This window comes from Pelophylax lessonae, assembly GCF_965119305.1.
Source record: "Pelophylax lessonae genome assembly, chromosome: 2".
Classification (NCBI taxonomy): Eukaryota; Metazoa; Chordata; class Amphibia; order Anura; family Ranidae; genus Pelophylax; species Pelophylax lessonae.
The window spans coordinates 158,208,615-158,229,336 of NC_138769.1; the positions used below are offsets into that span (position 1 = coordinate 158,208,615).

The window sequence follows — 20,722 nt, forward strand, 5'->3', positions numbered from 1 at the left end:
TACATAGACAAAACCAGAGCATTACAATAGTAAATTGCCAGGTCTAGGTGGGGTAGGGTTGCTACCTCACCCCTTTAATCCAGGACACATACGAATTACCAGTGGCGGCTGGTGCTCAAAATTTTGTTTTGGGGGGGGGGGGGGGGGCGCAAACAGAAAAATGTAATAGGCATTGCTTTGTGGCAAAAAACGCTGTAAAAAATTGCGTGACTTAACAAACAATCATTAGGTTGGTTCAAGATTGACCAGCGTGTCCCCATTCACTGCACAGTGACCAGCATGTCCCCCATCAATGCACAGTGTCCACAATGCACAGTGACCAGCATGTCCCCCATCAATGCACAGTGACCAGCATGTCCCCATTCAATGCACAGTGTCCAGCATGTCCCCCATCAATGCACAGTGTCCAGCATGTCCCCCATCAATGCACAGTGTCCAGCATGTCCCCCATCAATGCACAGTGTCCAGCATGTCCCCCACCAATGCACAGTGTCCAGCATGTCCCCCACCAATGCACAGTGACCAGCATGTCCCCATTCAATGCACAGTGACCAGCATGTCCCCATTCAATGCACAGTGACCAGCATGTCCCCCACCAATGCACAGTGACCAGCATGTCCCCCACCAATGCACAGTGACCAGCATGTCCCCCATCAATGCACAGTGACCAGCATGTCCCCATTCAATGCACAGTGACCAGCATGTCCCCCACCAATGCACAGTGACCAGCATGTCCCCCACCAATGCACAGTGTCCAGCATGTCCCCATTCAATGCACAGTGTCCAGCATGTCTCCCATCAATGCACAGTGTCCAGCATGTTCCCCATCAATGCACAGTGTCCAGCATGTCCCCCATCAATGCACAGTGTCCAGCATGTCCCCATTCAATGCACAGTGTCCAGCATGTCTCCCATCAATGCACAGTGTCCAGCATGTCCCCCATCAATGCACAGTGTCCAGCATGTTCCCCATCAATGCACAGTGTCCAGCATGTCCCCCATCAATGCACAGTGTCCAGCATGTCCCCCATCAATGCACAGTGTCCAGCATGTCCCCCACCAATGCACAGTGACCAGCATGTCCCCATTCAATGCACAGTGACCAGCATGTCCCCATCAATGCACAGTGTCCAGCATGTCCCCATTCAATGCACAGTGTCCAGCATGTCCCCCATCAATGCACAGTGTCCAGCATGTCCCCCACCAATGCACAGTGACCAGCATGTCCCCATTCAATGCACAGTGTCCAGCATGTCCCCCATCAATGCACAGTGTCCAGCATGTCCCCCACCAATGCACAGTGACCAGCATGTCCCCATTCAATGCACAGTGACCAGCATGTCCCCATTCAATGCACAGTGTCCAGCATGTCCCCCATCAATGCACAGTGTCCAGCATGTCCCCCATCAATGCACAGTGTCCAGCATGTCCCCCACCAATGCACAGTGTCCAGCATGTCCCCCACCAATGCACAGTGACCAGCATGTCCCCATTCAATGCACAGTGACCAGCATGTCCCCATTCAATGCACAGTGACCAGCATGTCCCCCACCAATGCACAGTGACCAGCATGTCCCCCACCAATGCACAGTGACCAGCATGTCCCCCATCAATGCACAGTGACCAGCATGTCCCCATTCAATGCACAGTGACCAGCATGTCCCCCACCAATGCACAGTGACCAGCATGTCCCCCACCAATGCACAGTGTCCAGCATGTCCCCATTCAATGCACAGTGTCCAGCATGTCTCCCATCAATGCACAGTGTCCAGCATGTTCCCCATCAATGCACAGTGTCCAGCATGTCCCCCATCAATGCACAGTGTCCAGCATGTCCCCATTCAATGCACAGTGTCCAGCATGTCTCCCATCAATGCACAGTGTCCAGCATGTCCCCCATCAATGCACAGTGTCCAGCATGTTCCCCATCAATGCACAGTGTCCAGCATGTCCCCCATCAATGCACAGTGTCCAGCATGTCCCCCATCAATGCACAGTGTCCAGCATGTCCCCCACCAATGCACAGTGACCAGCATGTCCCCATTCAATGCACAGTGACCAGCATGTCCCCATCAATGCACAGTGTCCAGCATGTCCCCATTCAATGCACAGTGTCCAGCATGTCCCCCATCAATGCACAGTGTCCAGCATGTCCCCCACCAATGCACAGTGACCAGCATGTCCCCATTCAATGCACAGTGTCCAGCATGTCCCCCATCAATGCACAGTGTCCAGCATGTCCCCCACCAATGCACAGTGACCAGCATGTCCCCATTCAATGCACAGTGACCAGCATGTCCCCATCAATGCACAGTGTCCAGCATGTCCCCATTCAATGCACAGTGTCCAGCATGTCCCCCATCAATGCACAGTGTCCAGCATGTCCCCCATCAATGCACAGTGTCCAGCATGTCCCCCATCAATGCACAGTGTCCAGCATGTCCCCCATCAATGCACAGTGTCCAGCATGTTCCCCATCAATGCACAGTGACCAGCATGTCCCCCATCAATGCACAGTGTCCAGCATGTCCCCATTCAATGCACAGTGTCCAGCATGTCCCCCATCAATGCACAGTGTCCAGCATGTTCCCCATCAATGCACAGTGACCAGCATGTCCCCCATCAATGCACAGTGTCCAGCATGTCCCCATTCAATGCACAGTGTCCAGCATGTCTCCCATCAATGCACAGTGTCCAGCATGTCCCCCATCAATGCACAGTGTCCAGCATGTCCCCCATCAATGCACAGTGTCCAGCATGTCCCCCATCAATGCACAGTGTCCAGCATGTCCCCCATCAATGCACAGTGTCCAGCATGTCCCCATTCAATGCACAGTGACCAGCATGTCCCCCACCAATGCACAGTGACCAGCATGTCCCCATTCAATGCACAGTGACCAGCATGTCCCCATCAATGCACAGTGACCAGCATGTCCCCCATCAATGCACAGTGACCTGACCAGCATGTCCCCATCAATGCACAGTGACCAGCATGTCCCCCATCAATGCACAGTGACCTGACCAGCATGTCCCCTATCAATGCACAGTGACCTGACCAGCACGTCCCCATCAATGCACAGTGACCAGCATGTCCCCCATCAATGCACAGTGACCTGACCAGCATGTCCCCCATCAATGCACAGTGACCTGACCAGCATGTCCCCATTCAATGCACAGTGACCTGACCAGCATGTCCCCATTCAATGCACAGTGACCTAACCATTATGTCCCCATCAATGCGTGACCCTCCCCAGAGGACTTCACTTACCTCTGGTGCCACTGCCGTCACCGTGTCTGGCGTGCTGCTCGGGACTCAGTCGGACGTCTTCTCCCTCCGAGTCCTCGTCTCGACCTGCATGCGCGCCGCCCGTCACCGTCCCGACTCCCTGGTGACCGTGCTGCTCGGGAGTCGACTTCTTCCTCCTCCATGGCGCTGCGACTCGGTCGGCGCCGCCCGCTGTCTCTTCTCTGACGGCGTACGGGAAGGTGTGGTGAATTTGGTGGGGGGATCACATATTAGGGTGGGGGTGTCAGTGGTGAATTGTGTGGTTTTGGGGGGGGGGGGGGCTACACTGCCACTGTATCATACCCCCCCCCCCCCGGCACACAATTCACCACTGATCTCCTCACCAAATTCACCACTACTGTGTCATTCCCTCCGAATGACACAGCAGTGGTGAATTTGGTGAGATTACATATTGGTGGGGGTGTCAGTGGTAAATTTTGTGGTGGTGGGGGGATGACACAGCGGTGGTGAATTTTGTGGGGAAATCACATATTGGTAGGGGGTTTGTGCCACAGACAGACCCCCTACCAATATGTGATTTCCCCACCAAATTCACCACAGCTGTGTCATTCCCACCCCTACACCACCACTGACACCCCCACCAATATGTGATCATGTCCCCCAAATTCCCCACTGCTGTGTCATACCCCCCACACCACCACAAATATGTGATGTCCCCCAAGTTCACCACTGCTGTGTGTGTCGTTGTCCCCCCATCACACAATTCACCACTGACACCCCCACCAATATGTGCTCTCCCCCAAGTTCACCACTGGCACTATGGTGAATTTAGAGGAGATCACATGTTGGTGGGGGTGTCAGTGGATGTGGTAGTTAGCTGGGCTTGCTTATTATCTACTCACTGACCTCTGTCACCACTTATGAGGACACCATAGAAAGACAGCGCCGCCGGGCCCCTCCTCCCACAGATGCAGCGCTGGCCACCGGACTCCTCCTCCCACTTCCATAGCACGGCCGCCGGGTCCCTCCCCTCCTCCCACTTCAATGCCATTGGCCGCCGGGTCCCTTCCCTCCTCCCACTTCAGTAGTGACAGCCGCCGGGCCCCTCCCCTCCTCACACTTCAATATAGAACTGGCCGCCGGGCCCCGCCCCCTAATTCTATAGCGGCGGACGCAGGGCCCCTCCACTACTCCCACTTAGCGCTGGTCGCCGAGCAGCAGTTCCCGGCGATAGCCCGATGTTGTCTCACTCTGAGACAACATCGGGTGAATTAGTGCTGTACTGGGCGGCGGGTTCCCTTCCCGTCCGAAGTGCCCGACCGACCGGCGACCACTCAGTCTGCCCCTGGAGCCCGCTGGCCGCTGCTGACAGTGGCCCGGGGCCCCTGGACATTCGGGGGCCCTGGGCAGTTGCCCAGTTTGCCCCCCCCTAACGCCGGCCCTGCTGGAGAGAGCCCGCACATGTGCCACCATAGAAAACAGCTTTCTATAGTGACTCACATAGAAAAGGAGAAGCCAAGAGCGTCCGCAGGAGACCCCAGAAGAGGAGGTTCAGGGCTGCTCTGTGCAATAGCATTGCACAGAGCAGGTTAGCATGTTGATGAATTTTTTTTTAGGAAAAAAAAACTACTTTGCAAACCAGGCATTTTCTAGCAACTTATGATTACAAATTTAAATCAGTATTTTTTTGCTAGAAAATTACTTAGAACCCCCAAATAGAGCAAAGACCCTAGGGAATAAAATGGCGATCATTGCAATTTTTATGTCACATGGCACAGCGGTTTTGCAAACCCAATTTTTTTCTTTTTTTTGAAAAAATACACTTTAATGAATAAAAAAAACAATATTTCCCCCAATTTTTTTGTAAAATGTGAATGATGATGTTACGCGCTTTAAACGCCTTTACAGGTAATTGTTTAGAGTTACAGAGAAGGTATAGAGCTAGAATTACTGCTCTCGATCCAACGTTCACAGCAATACCTCTCGTTAGGTGCGAACACCGTTTACATATGCGTTCGCTTTCGCATGCAAACACGGACACCCCTTCCGTCGCTCGCCCGGCTCTCCCGTCCCACCTGGAGACCCGAGCGACAAGCTGGCACGTGCGCCTGCTGGCCGAAGACCTGAACAAAGCAGCATACGGCTCTGATCGGGTCTCCGGTGTAAAAACCCAGAAGCGACGTCATGACATCACTTCTGGGTACCGCCAGATTTTTTAAAAAAAAAGGACAGCATTCAAAATAGCTAAACTTGGCATTTAAGTGCAAAAGAGGGATTTGGGGTCTTTTAGACCTGTCACTGCCTATGTCGCGTCCGCATATGTAAACGATGTTCAAACCAAATATGTGAGGTATAGCTGCGATCGTTAGAGTAAGAGCAATACATCCAGCACAGGACCTCCTCTGTTACTCTAAACAGGTAACCGTTAAAATGTTTTAAAGCGTTGCCTATGGAGATTTTTAGGTACCGTCATTTGTCGCTATTCCACAAGTGTGCACAATTTTAAAACAGGACATGTTAGGTATCTATTTACTCGGCGTAGCATCATCTTTGACATTATTTTTTTTTTATTTATGAAAGTCTATTTCTTCCCAAAAAATTGCATTTGAAAGACCGCTGCGCAAATACCGTGTGACATAAAATGTTGCAACAATCGCTATTTTATTCTCCAGGGTCTATGCTAAAAATATATATAATATATTTGGGTTCTAAGTAGTTTCTAGCAAAAAATACTGATTTTAACTTGTAAGCAACATATGTCAGAAAAAGGCTTAGGCTCCAAGGGGTTAAAGCATATCTTCAGCCATAATCCTGGTAAAACCAATAGCAAACTGCAACGTGTATATTATATATATATATATATATATATATATATATATATATAGACTAATAGGGTTACACCAGTGAAAAAACAATAAATGCAACCACCCAGCGCCAAACAAAATATTGAAATAAGGATCAAGAAATGTGGAACAAAACTTGATGACAATAGCAGCTACTATAAATGATAAGGAAATGTATAACAAATATGTATGATAATAAATTAAACATACATTAGCAGCGCTTAAAACAGCAATCAATTAGTGTATATAAAGAACCGAATGTATAATTTCACTTTGATGAAACAAAAAAATCATATCATTCAGATCACATAAATCCTATTGAGAGACACCGGATATGTCATTCACTCTGACTATCAAGTCCATCAATATCTAGTGCAAATAGGGGGGGAAAAAAAACGAATGCAGTCCACTAATTTCTTGCTGAGACACAATCACAAAGTGAATGAGAAAATAATGGTGAGAGATTTCCGTGTGGCTAGAAACAGTCTTTAAATCTTAATTTAAATCTTAAACAGTTCAGCTCCGACACCCGGCAAACCGCTGCGCTTGGATGTAATCAGATATGCAAGCCGTGTGGTCTCGCCCTGATGCGTATCGTCATGTGACTTCATCGAAGCACAGCGGTTTGCCGGTGTCAGAGTTGAACTGTCCTCGCTGAAAACCGCAGGACAGAGAGCGGTGAGCACATAGTAGGCTGTGATAGCTCGGTCAGCTATGCTTTGATGCTTTTATCCATTTGTTACTTTGTAAGTGCATAGTGTAAGGTATGGGTTGTCTTAATAAACTTTCTAAAGAGACATCACTATGAATTGTTCATTTCATTTCTGGATCCAATTGATACTATCACCCTACAAGATCCAATCTGCAGGGAGAAGATGAGAACTGCTTGTATATCTTTGGATTCAATGTCGTGAAATCTGCTTATTCTGAGCCCATACTACATTCATATGTGGTGAGTTTTCCTACATGTGGGGGTGATCGTCCACGAGGTGTGGTGAAGGTTCAATTAAGATTTAAAGACTGTTTCTAGCCACACGGATCTCTCTCACCATTATTTTCTTATTCACTTTGTGATTGCGTCTCAGCAAGAAATTAGTGGACTGCATTAGTTTTTTTTTTCCCTATTATTTGCACTAGATATTTATGGACTGGATAGTCAGAGTGAATGACATATCCAGTGTCTCTCAATAGGATTTATGTGATCTGAATGATATGATTTTTTGTTTCATCACAGTGAAATTATACATTCGGTTCTTTATATACACTAATTGATTGGTGCTTAAAGCGCTGCTAATGTATGCTTAATTTATTATCATACATATTTGTTATATATATATATATACACACGCATTGCAGTTGGCAAGTGGTTAGGAAGGTCTGTGTCTGTTTAAAGACGGGGTACATTTGACAAAAAGAAACTGGTTTCTTTGTATGTTAACCAAACTCCATGGGTAATTTTCCCTGTGCTGTTTAGAAAACAAAAAACAGTCGTCTAGCTGATTGATCTAGTTACAGTGCCTTGAAAAAGTATGCATACCCCTTGAAATTTTCCATATTTTGTCATGTTACAACCAAACACATATTTTATGTGATAGACCAACACAAACTTGCACATAATTGTGAAGTGGAGGAAAAATGATAAATGGTTTTCAACATTTGTTACAAATAAAATATCTGAAAAAAGTGTGACATGCATTTGTATTCAGCCCCCGAGTCAATATTTGTAGAAAAACCTTTCACTGCAATTATAGCTGAAAGTCTTTTTGGGTATGTCTCTACCAGCTTTGCACATCTAGAGAGTGACATTTTTGCCCATTCTTCTTTGCAAAATAGCTCAAGCTCTGTCAGATTGGATGGAGAGTGTCTGTGAACAGCAATTTTCAAGTTTTGCCACAGATTCTCAATTGGATTTGGACTTAGAATGGCCCAGTCAAAGTCCAACGAACACTTAGGGTTGTTGTGCTGCTGGAAAGTGAACCTCCGCCCCAGGCTCAAGTCTTTTGCAGACTCTAACAGGTTTTCTTCTAAGATTGCCCTGTATTTGGCTCCATCCATCTTCCCATCAACTTTGACCATCCTCCCTGTCCCTGCTGAAGAAAAGCATCTCCACAACATGATGTTGCCACCACCACCACGTTTCACGGTGGGGATGGTGTGTTCACGGTGATGGGCATTGTTAGTTTTCTGCCACACACAGCATTTTGCGAAAAAGTTCAATTTTGGTCTCATCTGACCAGAGCGCCACCTTCCATATATTTGCTGTGTCCCCCACATGGATTCCGGCAAACTGACTTCTTATGGTTTTCTTTGAACAATGGCTTTCTTGTTGCCATTCTTCTATAAAGGCCAGATTTGTGGAGTGCACTACTAATAGTTGTCCTGTGGACAGATTCTCCCACCTGAGCTGTGGCTCTCTAAAGCTCCTCCAGAGTTACCATGGGCCTCTTGGCTGCCGCTCTGATTAATGCTCTCCTGGCCCATCAGTTTAGGTGGACGGCCATGTCTTGGTAGGTTTGCAGTTGTGCCATACTCTATTTTCGCATGATGGTTTGAACAGTGTTTCGTGAGATGGTCAAAGCTTTTTTTTTTTTTTATAACCTAACCCTGCTTTAAACTTCTCCCCAACTTTACCCCTGACCTGTCTGGTGTGTTCCTTGGCCTTCATGATGCGGTTTGTTCACTAAAGGGTCCTTTCACGCAGGCTTTCCGCCCAGCGGACTCCCGTTTTTCTTAGCGGAGATCGATCCGCCAATCCTCGCTGGGCAGGCGGATGACAGGTCCGTCTCTGCTTACTTTGCGGAGGCGGACCTGTCAGATCCCCGCTCTCCTCTATGGGGAGATCGGATTAAAATGGACAGCCTGTCTGTTTTCATCCGATTCAATCCTACAGACGGATGGAAAATAGGGTTTCCATCTGTCTGGATTTCACGGACAGGATCGGATAGCAGCGAGTGTCAGCTGACATCCGCTGCTCCATAGGAGTGCATGGAGCATCTGATCAGGTGCGCCTGAAAAACTGACAGGCGGACCTGATCGGAAAGTCTGTGTGAAAGGGGCCTAACAAACCTCTGAGGGCTTCACAGAACAGCTGTAATAAATTACACACCGGTGGACTCTATTTACTAATTTGGTGACTTCTGAAAGCCAATTATTTCCACTAGATTTTAGTTAGGGGTATCAGAGTAAAGGGGAATGAATACAAATGCACGCCACACTTTTCAGATATTTGTAAAAAATGTTGAAAACCATTTATTATTTTCCTTCCACTTCACAATTATGTGCCACTTTGTGTTGGTCTATTACATAAAATCCCAATAAGAAACATTTATGATTTTGGTTGTAACATAACAAAATGTGAAAAATTTTAAAGGAGAGTGAATACTTTTTTAAGGCACTGTAATATCTCTACGTTTACCTTACCTTGAGTTTTTAAATGATAGCCCGAAAACCTTTGAGGCTATTATAATATTCTTTTAGCAAACAGTTTATTGAATGGGATTTTGTATTCAGCGAGCTGACATTGGAACGGTAATATCCAACACATGAAAGACTGGTGTGTGTATGAATGTTAATATCCAAAGTATAAAAGGGTGTGTGTACATTGGAAATGTTATGTTCAACTGTTCCCCTTCTTAACTGAAAACAGCCAGCTGCTACATTACATACATAGCTTCATAATAAATAAATGTGTAATATACACACGCAGTACTCACCTAGAGGTTCCTTGATATGTCCCCTTTGACCCCACTTTGTACGTAACTCTACAGGTTTAAACCACAGTATATCCTCTGCAAAAATACAAGTCAGAAGAGAAAAAGTTAATTGTTCAGTATTACAGTTTTATGCCTCCCTTGGAGACATTCTTGCCTTTTATTATACCCCTCGTAGACTGATTTTCCGTAGTGAAGATCTTACATAAAATGCACCTGTAAAACTGGAGCTCAATGTTTTATCTTAACTATTTAACATTCTATATATGATAGGGTTTCTGGGCTCAATGGGCACATGGACAGTGGCAAGTAAAGACATCTTTTGGTGCATGATTTTGGAAGATTTATATCTTTAGACTTGTGCTAGGTTCATTTTACAGGGAATGGGAAAGCATGGGCATTCGGACCCATTAATAGTCACATCTCCTACAGCTACAGCGTTTATACAAGTTAGAAGCCATAGTATGATAGGTATTGAAATCTCATACTAAACCCAGTGGTACTGTACATTTAAAAAAAAAACATTTTTTAGCTGAACAGTTCAATGTTAGTCCACCAAACACTATGGACAACCACTGAGAGATCTCACTTCTGCTAACATAGTGGGAGGCTGGAACTCCTTTGTGTTAATAACGGGTCCCAAGGGTTCCTGCAGATAAAATTCACAGTGCAGAGCGTGCAGCTAAAACTCAGGATCAGTGGACTCCCATCCATATCCCCTACCCCGCCGCAAAAAAAAAAAAAAAAATCCAATACACAATATTACCTCTGTTGAAGAACATGTACCGGACTACAGCTGTTTTTTTCATGATCTTAAATGGATGACCACTGAGAACTATTCTCTTGATTATCATCCTGTCAGGGTTCACAGTCAGTAGGGATCCAGTGGCAATCAAATCATGCATCCCTACAATGCAAAAAGATTATCGATTTAGTTCTGCCATGCAAAGTGCATTTACATTCTACTTACAGCCTTACACATTTCTAAATTGCTGTACTGTCCAATGTCCATCAATATCAGTCAATGCCATCAGCCATTCTTCCTAAATTCATCACAAACATATTAAAAGATTATTATTTTATCCAAAAAGGAAAGACCTAAGGCCGGCTATAGACAGTTCGAATCTCGGCCGGTTCAGCAGGAACGCCAAGATTCGAACAATGAATGGGCAGGCTGAATGTACAAGTTGATCGATTCGCCAGCCAGCCAGCTAGATTTTTACATGTGAATAAGGCTAGCGGCTGGTATAGCCCCTAACAATAATCACCATCATCACTGAAGCTGTCCCCGCTGGAAGAATACAATGTCTCGGCAGAAGAGATTCCCCTGTTAACACTGAAACGTGGTTGCAGGAAAGAAATTGGCTCCATGTATGGCCTGCTTAAGTGTTTGATTATAAAAGATATAGTACATAGACCCAGAATTTTAAATACAAATAGTTTGGAGGGTATGGTTTGGCTTCATACTTCACAAATAAAAAACAGGGCCCTACCTGAATAAACTTCAGCCAAAATGGCATTGCTAATTATCTATACCCAGAAGTCAGCATTATGTGCAGCACAGATACATGCTGGACATCAGGGGTAGGCAACTTTTGAGAGATGGAGATCTACCTAGATAACATGGAAAAGATCAGAGATCACGAAGGTGCGTCACCCTTTTAAAAAAGAAATTAGCTAACAAGGCCCCGATAAATATTATTATGTAAGGCAGATTATAAAAGGTCAGCAGGGTGGCAGTCAGGTAGCTCAATGTACAGTGTCAGCAGGTAAAAAAAAAAAAAAAAGGGAGGTCAACAGGGCAGCGATTTTACCCATATGCAGAGAAGGAATGTGGTGGTGACATATTCCTCTGGTGTACTACTCCCAATTAGCACCCCTCCCCTGTACCAGCCATCCCATATGATGTCAGGCACATGGCTTCTCTGCACCACTCTGAAAGTGGGGGAAGAACACCAACATCCCAGTCTTACCAATGGAGGGTTAGCAAGATGGGGACTTAACTCATGCCTTTTTAGACAACCCGTTTTTTTTTTGTTTTTTTTTCTTGATTTTTGCGTGAGGGTTCCACCTTAAAATCCCTATTAAAATGTAGAATTTAGGGAAGGAACCGGTACCATTTTTGCATTGGGTCCCTTTTAAAATTCATACCATACCAAAATGTTCCAGTTTTATTTACATGGTCAGGGGTTCCCAGCCAGTAAATAAATGGGGCCAAGTGATGGAACTGGTCACTAAGGACAAGGCAGGTGTCGGCACCTACAGCTTCTCTAACAACCTTGACACTATATATGGTGTTCGGTTTCTTCCAAATGGGCTTAAAGTTTAGTGTTCAAACGAACGCCCAAACAAGAAAAGTTTGGTCCAAACCTGAAATTGTTACCAGACCCTGCCTCTGCTCCCCAGCTTGATACATACTTTGAGATGAGTCATTCACCTGGTCACCTACCTGCTGCCCTGTTAAAATAGAACTGGGGCCAGGATAATGATAGTCAAACATACGCAAGCCGTAAATAAGCTTTAAAAAACCTCTGACCCCTTCTGTAGCTACAGTCATTGTGGAATATTCATCCTCAAATTCACAATAGAAGCGTTTGAGTACAAGTCAGGTCTTAGCAGTCCTGCTCTCCACACTTCTTGTGCGCTTGCTTAGTATTACATTAAAGATTAAATGACTGACAGGGTAGCTAAGCTACTAAGAGAAAATGAAAAGTAAAACAGAGACGATTCTGCTATAAAATTTGAAGGTCAATTACACCAAAGCAGCTGTTCCCACAGAGGCCAGCAAGGGTTTGTTTTAAAGTGTACAGTATTTACTTTCTGTTAAAAAATATAATTATTTCTTTAACCATAGCCTGGCCACAGTTCCACTTTAAGTACTGAATCTCCAGGCACTGTTTTCTAAAACTGGTGCTGAAGGTTAACATTAGTCCTCTTAAGGAATATATGTCATCCATGAACACCTTTTGTTCGTTTGACAGTGCTTCTGCCCAGCTGCACTACAATGTTTAAACCAGTAATGCAGACATAGGGCAATGAGAGGTGTGTGTTCGGCTTTCAAAATCCACAATAACCCCCTGTATACACATCCCATATTAGCCCAAAAAATAGGGTTGCTTCATGCATGGTTGGAAGACTTAGAAGGCTCTAGTACAGGGGTCTTCAAACTATGGCCCTCCAGTTGTTCTGGAACTACAATTCCCATTGTGCCTAGTCATGTCTGTGAATGTCAAGAGTTTTACAATGCCTCATGGGACTTGTAGTTCTGCAACAGCTGGAGGGCCGTAGTTTGAAGATCCCTGCTGTAGTAGCTAAGCCATCTAAATGCAAAGTCTGAAGTAGTGCTACCAACACAATTCCAACATAGGGGCCCACAAAAAGGAGCATGGAACAACAGAGTGACACTTAAAAATAATAATAATTTAAGGGTCATTAACAATGCAGCAGGGAGGGGTGGTACACAGAAATACATATTTTTCCGCCTATACCAAAGTGTAGACTTTTAGATAAACTTTGAGTAGCTGAGAAGGTGATTAACACCAGCTTCCTTACCATTACTACGTTGCTTAAACATTAATACTGAGGCAGGTGGGAAGGCAATAGGAGCATATACAGTAGCAACCACAGCAGCATCAGAGCGCAGGAAACGTTCCGATTTGTGTTTGTCCGCTGGAATAAAAGGGAAAAAAAGGGTTGAAATTCCTGTGTATATTTTAAATAGTAATGCCTCCTTTACATGCAGTAACCTGAGGTATGGTCTGAAGGATAAATTGTCAACCAACTTTTCAGAGTAATGTTTGTGTTTTCGATTATACTTTGTGCTTTATAATAAGCTGCGGGTGTGGTTCAAAACATTGCACAAGACCTTTACCTTTGGAGGACCTACGATTCCCTTAAAAGAGGAGTTCACTTTTAAAAAAGATCAAATAAAATGTACATTTTTTGCAGGTAAATAAAATGTGTATTTTATTTTCCCTAAGGAGCCTGAAGAACATCTCTGGTGCAATCTCGGGTTCCCGCAGACCCTTAGCATAGCTGTCTGTTGGTACCTTGTAAGAGGCTACAGATGCTGGTACATGTTACATGTTCCACCCTAAAACAAAAACAAAAAAAAACAGTGGAACATGTAACATGGTTCAAAGCTGAACTTATCCTTTAACAATGGTGCTGTTTTGGATTTGCTTTGAACATTTAGTAATACAGTATAGGGGGGTCATTTGTTAATACAAATACTTTTATGGGCTCCCACTAAACATTTGCTTTAAAGCAGTATAGCCATAAAGCTTTTTTGGTTGTACTTCTCATATGGATGACAGGGGTGCAGTTTATTCTGCACTCCTGTGACTCATTTTGAGCAGATATCACAGAACGGTTCCAGGCTTGGGATCCTGGACTGTCAGCTGGCTCAGCTGGAAGCCTGAGCCAGTTGCTCCCTCCCCAGCTGAGTGCTCCAGTGAGTGCTGGAGGGGCAAAGCAGAGAGCCAGTGACTGACAGTCACCAGCTCTCTGCAGCCTGAAAACCGAAAGCGGAGCGATCAGCAGTGTTTGATTGCTCAGTTCATTGTCTGGAGCCACCAAGGTGAGTATATATATATATATATATATATATATATATATATATATATATATATATATATATATATATATATATATATATTTTTTTTTTTTTTTTTTCTTTTTTTTTCCATGAATCCCATACTTCTTTTACTGTTTTTGTAATGGTTAGGTTTGCATACTTTGAAAATTACAAAAAAACCTTAAAACATTTATAAGCCTAGTTTTGCTATTCAATCTCAACATACTGTATTACATTTGTCAATAGAGGGCACAGGTGTGCACAGCTCTCCAACAGTAATGCACAAATTCAAATCAATTTTAAAACGATATGCAGAGACAGCAACTCTCTGCTTATAAAAAAATTCCTGCTACCACAAGGAGGACCAGCTCCAAGCCTCCAATAGCAATGTACACTGTGGTTCTTGGACCTTTCCTGGTCCACTGCAACACTTCCACATCACAGAAACCGGTCCACAATGGTAAATTACATGAACTGATAGATTTAGGTCTTAAAAGTTGGCACTTGGCATGAAAAACCTTTCATACCTGTATGTGATGTGCTCTCTACTGAATTAAAGCGGTTAAGAAGGGGGGATAGGTGGTAGTAAAAGGTAAAAGGTTTTTGTACCTTACATAATGCATTCTATGCATTAAGGTAAAAAAAAAAACTTTACATTAGCAGTGCCCCCCAGCCCCCTTCCCCTAACATTTACCTTTATGGATCCAGCACTGTGCCTGGCTTCAGTTCTTTTCTCCCCTCTCTGTACTCTCACAAGCTGGGCTGAGAGAAGCGGGAGCCATTGGCTCCTGCTTCTATCAGTCAAATGAACAGGGGGTGGGGCAGAGTTGGACTACGGTTGAACACAGCCTGGTTCAGGATTGAGCCCACACAAATGCCCCCAATAGCACTCGAACAAGAGAAGTCAAGAGATTCAGCGCCACTCTGTGCAAAACAATTTTACAGGGCAGGTAAGTTTAACATGTTTGTAATTTTAAAAAATGTTGCTGCCTGACTTCAGTCATCAGCTAAGCAAAATATAAGTAGTCCTCCTGGCTTTAGAAACAACTTTTTTACTTGGTTATATTTAGAGACAATATTATACAAGCAAATTAAAACTAAGTTGCAGAAGGATGCTATCAGATAACATGGGTTTTCAAAGACAAACCATGCCTTCGCCTCAGAAAAAATGTAATATTCATTTATTATCAGTATGTTTTAACCTTGGACAGGAGCAGCTTCTGGTAATGTCAGGGTAACAAGTGGGACAAAATGAAAACATGAGACAAGCAAGCAGTTTTCATACCAGATGTGTGCTGTGAGTACAGGGGGGATGCTCGGAAACGTCTGAATCCACAATGGAAGATCATCTCCTCTTTGGCTTTTACTGGTTCAGTGTTCCCAGGATGTCTTCTAACCAGCAGGTTTACCACTGACATCTGTCAATAGAATATAGCTAAACAGATCCAAACTTCAACTGAAAGTCATCAAGTTCTAAAAATACACTTCAGTGACCTGGAATATATTAAAAACACTCACCTTTTGTTCATGAGGAAGAAGTGAACACAGGACAAGCGGTGCCCCCTGTTTAAAGTGTTCCAATACAGAGACAGGTACTCCACTTACATGTACAGTAACATACCAACCAACCTAAAAAAAAGAAATCTACCATTACTAATATAGTAAATAGACAGCTGGGGTAGCTAGACAGATTGAGCTAGCATAGCAGCCAGGCAACTAGCACTTTCAGAATAAGTGAAAGCTGCACTACAGGGAAACAGCTAAATGCAGAGATGATGTAACAAATAAGAGGGACCTGTTTTACCAGCTAGAAAATGTTTATTTATGTCTATCAAGTCCTGAGATTTGCACAGCTCTGCCACACAGCATAACCCCGTTTGGAAGGAAAAAGAGAACTTTTCTCTGCAGTTCAGTAATACTTAAAGATCTCTTCCCCATCCTCATCCTGTGCATGGACATTGAAAGAAGAAATCGCACATTGATAAGCTCCCTGACTCTTTGTTCTTCTCTCCTTGCAGCGCAGTAATTTGCTTTTGCTGCTTCTCCTCTCCCCAAAGCGGAGCCCTGCAGTAAAGTGCACTGCAAGAGGCAAATACCAAGCCCAGTTCTGAAACTCGCACTGTTTGCATTTAAAATATATTTAAGGATAAGTTCCTTTGCAAAACAGGTTACAGGTTTCACCTATTTTTAGGGTGGAACATGTAACATGTTCCCGCTCCTGCACCCGCTCAGCAATTCGCTGCCTCTCCTTAGGGGATAAGTCTCCTGTACCTGCTGTTTCTTTTTGAAAAGAACATAGCCTGGTCATTCATTTACACAGTTCTGTGATTTAATGAACTACAAATACTGACATCCTTTGCGGCTGTCGGCTTGTAGTTCTCAATGAGCCTCTGGTAGTGCATTGATTCTTCCTGTCAGTGTGAAACTGCCTGTTCATATGATGTACGGGCAGACAGCTTACACTGACAGTCTGCAGGAGTCCTGCATGGCATCAGTGATCTTCTGATTGCTGGTGCAATGCTTTCCAGGGTCCTAAAAAAAAAAAAAAAAAAAAAAAAAATATCTGCAAAAAAATGTGTACTTATCCTTTAAGTCTAGTACACACCACTAGTTTTCGTTCACCAGCGGGTTGAAGGGAACAAAAAAACTGATAGCTCAGATCGGAGGCGCTGTACTAACAATCCAATGGTAGTACAGTGATCTCCCCTGCTGTGCTATTGTGTTTTGACAGGGGGGGATGGCCCCTCACCAGAACACTCTGGTAAGCACTCTAAGCCATTGGCTGAGAGGGCTGATTGGGAGCAAGTCGGCAGACCTTTTTCGTTCATGAGACTTCGACAGACACACTACTAGCTTTTTTTTTCGTTCAACCCAGCATGGCTGAACAAAAAAAAAAAAAAACGACAGCTGAGGAGGAACCGCTGTACTAACAATCCAATGTTAGTACAATGATCTACCCTGTTGTGCTATTGTGTTCTGATGGGGAAAGGGGGGCTGATCGGACAGCCTGAACACACTGGTCATCGCTCTCAGCTATTGCCCCTTCGACAGAAGCCGACTTCTGTTGGACCGCTGCCATACACACGGGCCGAATGTCGGCCAGTTTCTATTGAACTGGCTGATGCCGGCCGACATTCGGCCCAGGTGTACTAGGCTTTAAGGAAGTGTCAATTAATGTACGGCTAATATAAAATTAATGTCTTTTACATCTGCCTAGCGCTTCACTTTAACTTTTTCGCCGCCAGAGCCGTTTTTGCGTTTTTTTTTGCACACATGCTTAAAAAAATAATTTTAGCCCTGAAGATTACATAAAACAGTAAATAGATATCCAACATGTCAAACCTTAAAAGGCGGCAAACTTCAGTACCCTAAATTTTCCATAGGCAATGCTTTAACCACTTCTGGACTGGAAGGTTTTACCTCCTTAATGACCAGGCCATTTTTTTTAGATACGGCACTGAGTTAGTTTAACTGACAATTGTGCGGTCATGCGATACTGTACCCAAATAAAATTGACGTCCTTTTTTCCCCACAAATAGAGCTTTCTTTTGGTGGCATTTGATCACCTCTGTTATTTTTTATTTTTTGCACTATAAACACAAAAATTAACGACAATTCTGAAAAAAAAAACAATATTTTTTACTTTCTGCTAATAAAACTTTCCCAATAAAAAAAAAATGTAAAAATCAAATGTTTTTATAATTTTAGGCCAATATGTATTCTGCCAAATATTTTTGGTAAAAAAAATCCCAATAACTGTATATTGATTGGTTTGTGCAAAAGTTATTGCGTCTACAAACTAGGGGAAAGATTTATGTCATTTTTACTTACTTTTTTTTTTTTTACTAGGAATAGCATCGATCAGCGATTTTTAGCGGGACTGCGACATTGCAGCGGACAGATCGGACACCTGACATTTTTTACACTTTTGGGGGACCAGTGACATTACTGCTAAAAATATACACTGTTACTGTAGTGCTGACTGACAGTGAAGGGGTTAACACCAGGGGCAATCAGGGTTAAATGTGTCCCTAGGGGGTGCTTTCAAACTGTGTGGGGGATGGACTTGCTGGATGAAGACAGAGACCTGTGTTCCTAAATAGGAGGTGCACAGGATCCCTGTGTTCATCATTGACAGAACAGCGGTCTGCCGTGTTTACATTGGCAGACCGCCGTTCTGTCTCCACGGGAAGCGATCGCGGGTGCCCAGCGGATATCGTGTCCGCCGGGCCCGCTGATTGACTCCCCCTGTGATCAGGCGGCACGTACACGCCTCCACTAGCTGTCCAGTGAAATTACGTACACGTACGTCATTTTGCGGGACAGAGACGACCTGCAGCTTTATAAGTACGGTGGCTGGTCGACAAGTGGTTAAAAGCCCCCTTTAGGTCATCAGCTTGGTGTTAAGGAGGTCGTCTGGCGCTAGAAATATTGCTCCCACTCCAGCGTGCGGGGCAATTTGCAACATGTGTATCGCAAACAACGTTTTTATGCGTAGGCACCCCGACTTATGCGTTTACATTCGTACGTGCATATATGTGGGGGGGTGTCTCAATTTTTTTGGGAGGGGGGGGGGAGAGGGATTTTATGTGCTTGGGTGTAACTTTAATTTTCTACTATTACAAAAAAAAAATTTACTTTTTTTTTTCCCATCACATACAGGACCAAAAGTCTCCTATGTGATGATTTTTTGGTGACAGGTTTCCAAAACACCCTGGATAACTCCCCTGTGCTCCACTGAATGTAATGCAATGCATATCGCATTGCAGTACACCCTTTCCCATCCATTTTGGCTGGGGGCACAGAGGCTGACCCAGAAGTGACATCAAGCACATTGCTTTCTGGGTCAGCAAAAAGAAGGGGAGAAGAGGGCTGACATGAGTCCACTCTTCTCCCTCCCCTCCACCCAGCGGCAACCACAATGCCAGTTCCAGGCCCACAGAGTGGTAAGTGAAGCCTGGGATACATGGCTGGTGCTGCGCAGGGGTGTGTAGAAGCAATCGGGAAGCAGCGCAGTCACCCAAATGCTTCTATCTGGCAGGCGGAAGTCTGCTTGTCAGATGTACACACACAGCCACCAGGAATGTGTGTAAAACCCATGCTGTTAGGTCGGTGTGATGTACGGACTTGGCAGCAAAAGGGTTGAAGGAAAATAAAAGGAGAAAATTGTAATCCCATGACCTAGTACTTAGTGTTAGTGGCCATCATCCCAGTTGGTAGGTAAACAAGAAAATCCCCAATGGTATGGGACTATAAATGCCACTAGACACTAACAACAGAGTAAAAAGTAATAAACTTTATTGTACAAAGAAAAAAGACATACAAATAACTATATATACAAAAATAGATGAACGGCAAGGCTGGTTAAAATTGCATGCAATGACAGATCATATACAAATCAACATTGAAGACACTCGGGTACACATGGTGAAAATGTCCCATTTTCCGGTTCACTTCACCATGTGTACCTGAGTGTCTTCAATGTTGATTTGTACATGATCTGTCATTGCATGCAATTTTAACCAGCCTTGTCGTCCATCTATTTTTGTATATATAGTTATTTATATGTCTTTTTTCTTTGTACAATAAAGTTTATTACTTTTTACTCTGTTGAAGGAAAATAAAATCACCAAATTTCCCTAAGTCTATGAACCCAGGCTGCTTTTCAAGCAATGTACGGGAATAATGCACTGAGTTACCATGACGCCTTCATTCTGCTCCTCCTCCAATTCTCTAAAGACACGTTTTCTGGTCCTGAAGAAGTCATGGAACTGGAAGATGCGAGCATAGTCTCTTGGAAGATTTTCCTTCGGATCCCATGGTGACGTACGAAAGCTTTTCAGACCCCGGTACTTCTGGAACCTACACAGTCAAACACCAATGAGTCTAGGCACTGTTCAGCATGTTTTCAGAAAGAGCATAAAACTATACTATACCTCGTTCTAGCCAACTGATCCCGTGGCGTGTCCACCTCATCTGGAAACATCTCATCTTGCCTCTCTTGATTGTACTTCTCTAACATCTGTTCTTCCTCTGCCTCATCCAAGTTCTCATCATACTTGTCATCCCGAGTGCTGTCTGGGATGGTCACTGTCTCACTTTCTTCCTCTGCTTCTTCTGCACTGCCTTCCTCCTCCTATCAGCAGCAAAAATGGAAAAAAGAATGAACACATGATTTACATTTGTCTAATTGAGGACTCAGACTTTGAGATATCAAATGACTTAAAACCAGCTCCGCATTAAACAAAACTACTGAGCCAAAAACTAGCATGCTAGTAAAATAAAGGGTATAAAATATCAATATATAAAACAGAAGAAAAAAAATAGATGGATTTACAACTGTACT

The 20,722-nt window shown here is 44.2% G+C and overlaps 1 protein-coding gene across 1 annotated transcript in view; it reads right to left on the minus strand.

Moving 5' to 3' along the window:
- The window catches only part of TSR1 (TSR1 ribosome maturation factor), a 48,437-nt gene that overhangs the window by 1,388 nt on the left and 26,327 nt on the right, over positions 1-20,722 (minus strand). Inside the window, exons 8-14 of the mRNA XM_082244352.1 lie at positions 20,313-20,512; positions 20,076-20,238; positions 15,895-16,005; positions 15,662-15,794; positions 13,353-13,469; positions 10,567-10,707; positions 9,804-9,878 (exon numbers count right to left, since the gene is read on the minus strand). Coding sequence (XP_082100478.1) covers positions 9,804-9,878; positions 10,567-10,707; positions 13,353-13,469; positions 15,662-15,794; positions 15,895-16,005; positions 20,076-20,238; positions 20,313-20,512 — 940 coding nt within the window. The remainder of the gene's footprint in view (positions 1-9,803; positions 9,879-10,566; positions 10,708-13,352; positions 13,470-15,661; positions 15,795-15,894; positions 16,006-20,075; positions 20,239-20,312; positions 20,513-20,722) is intronic.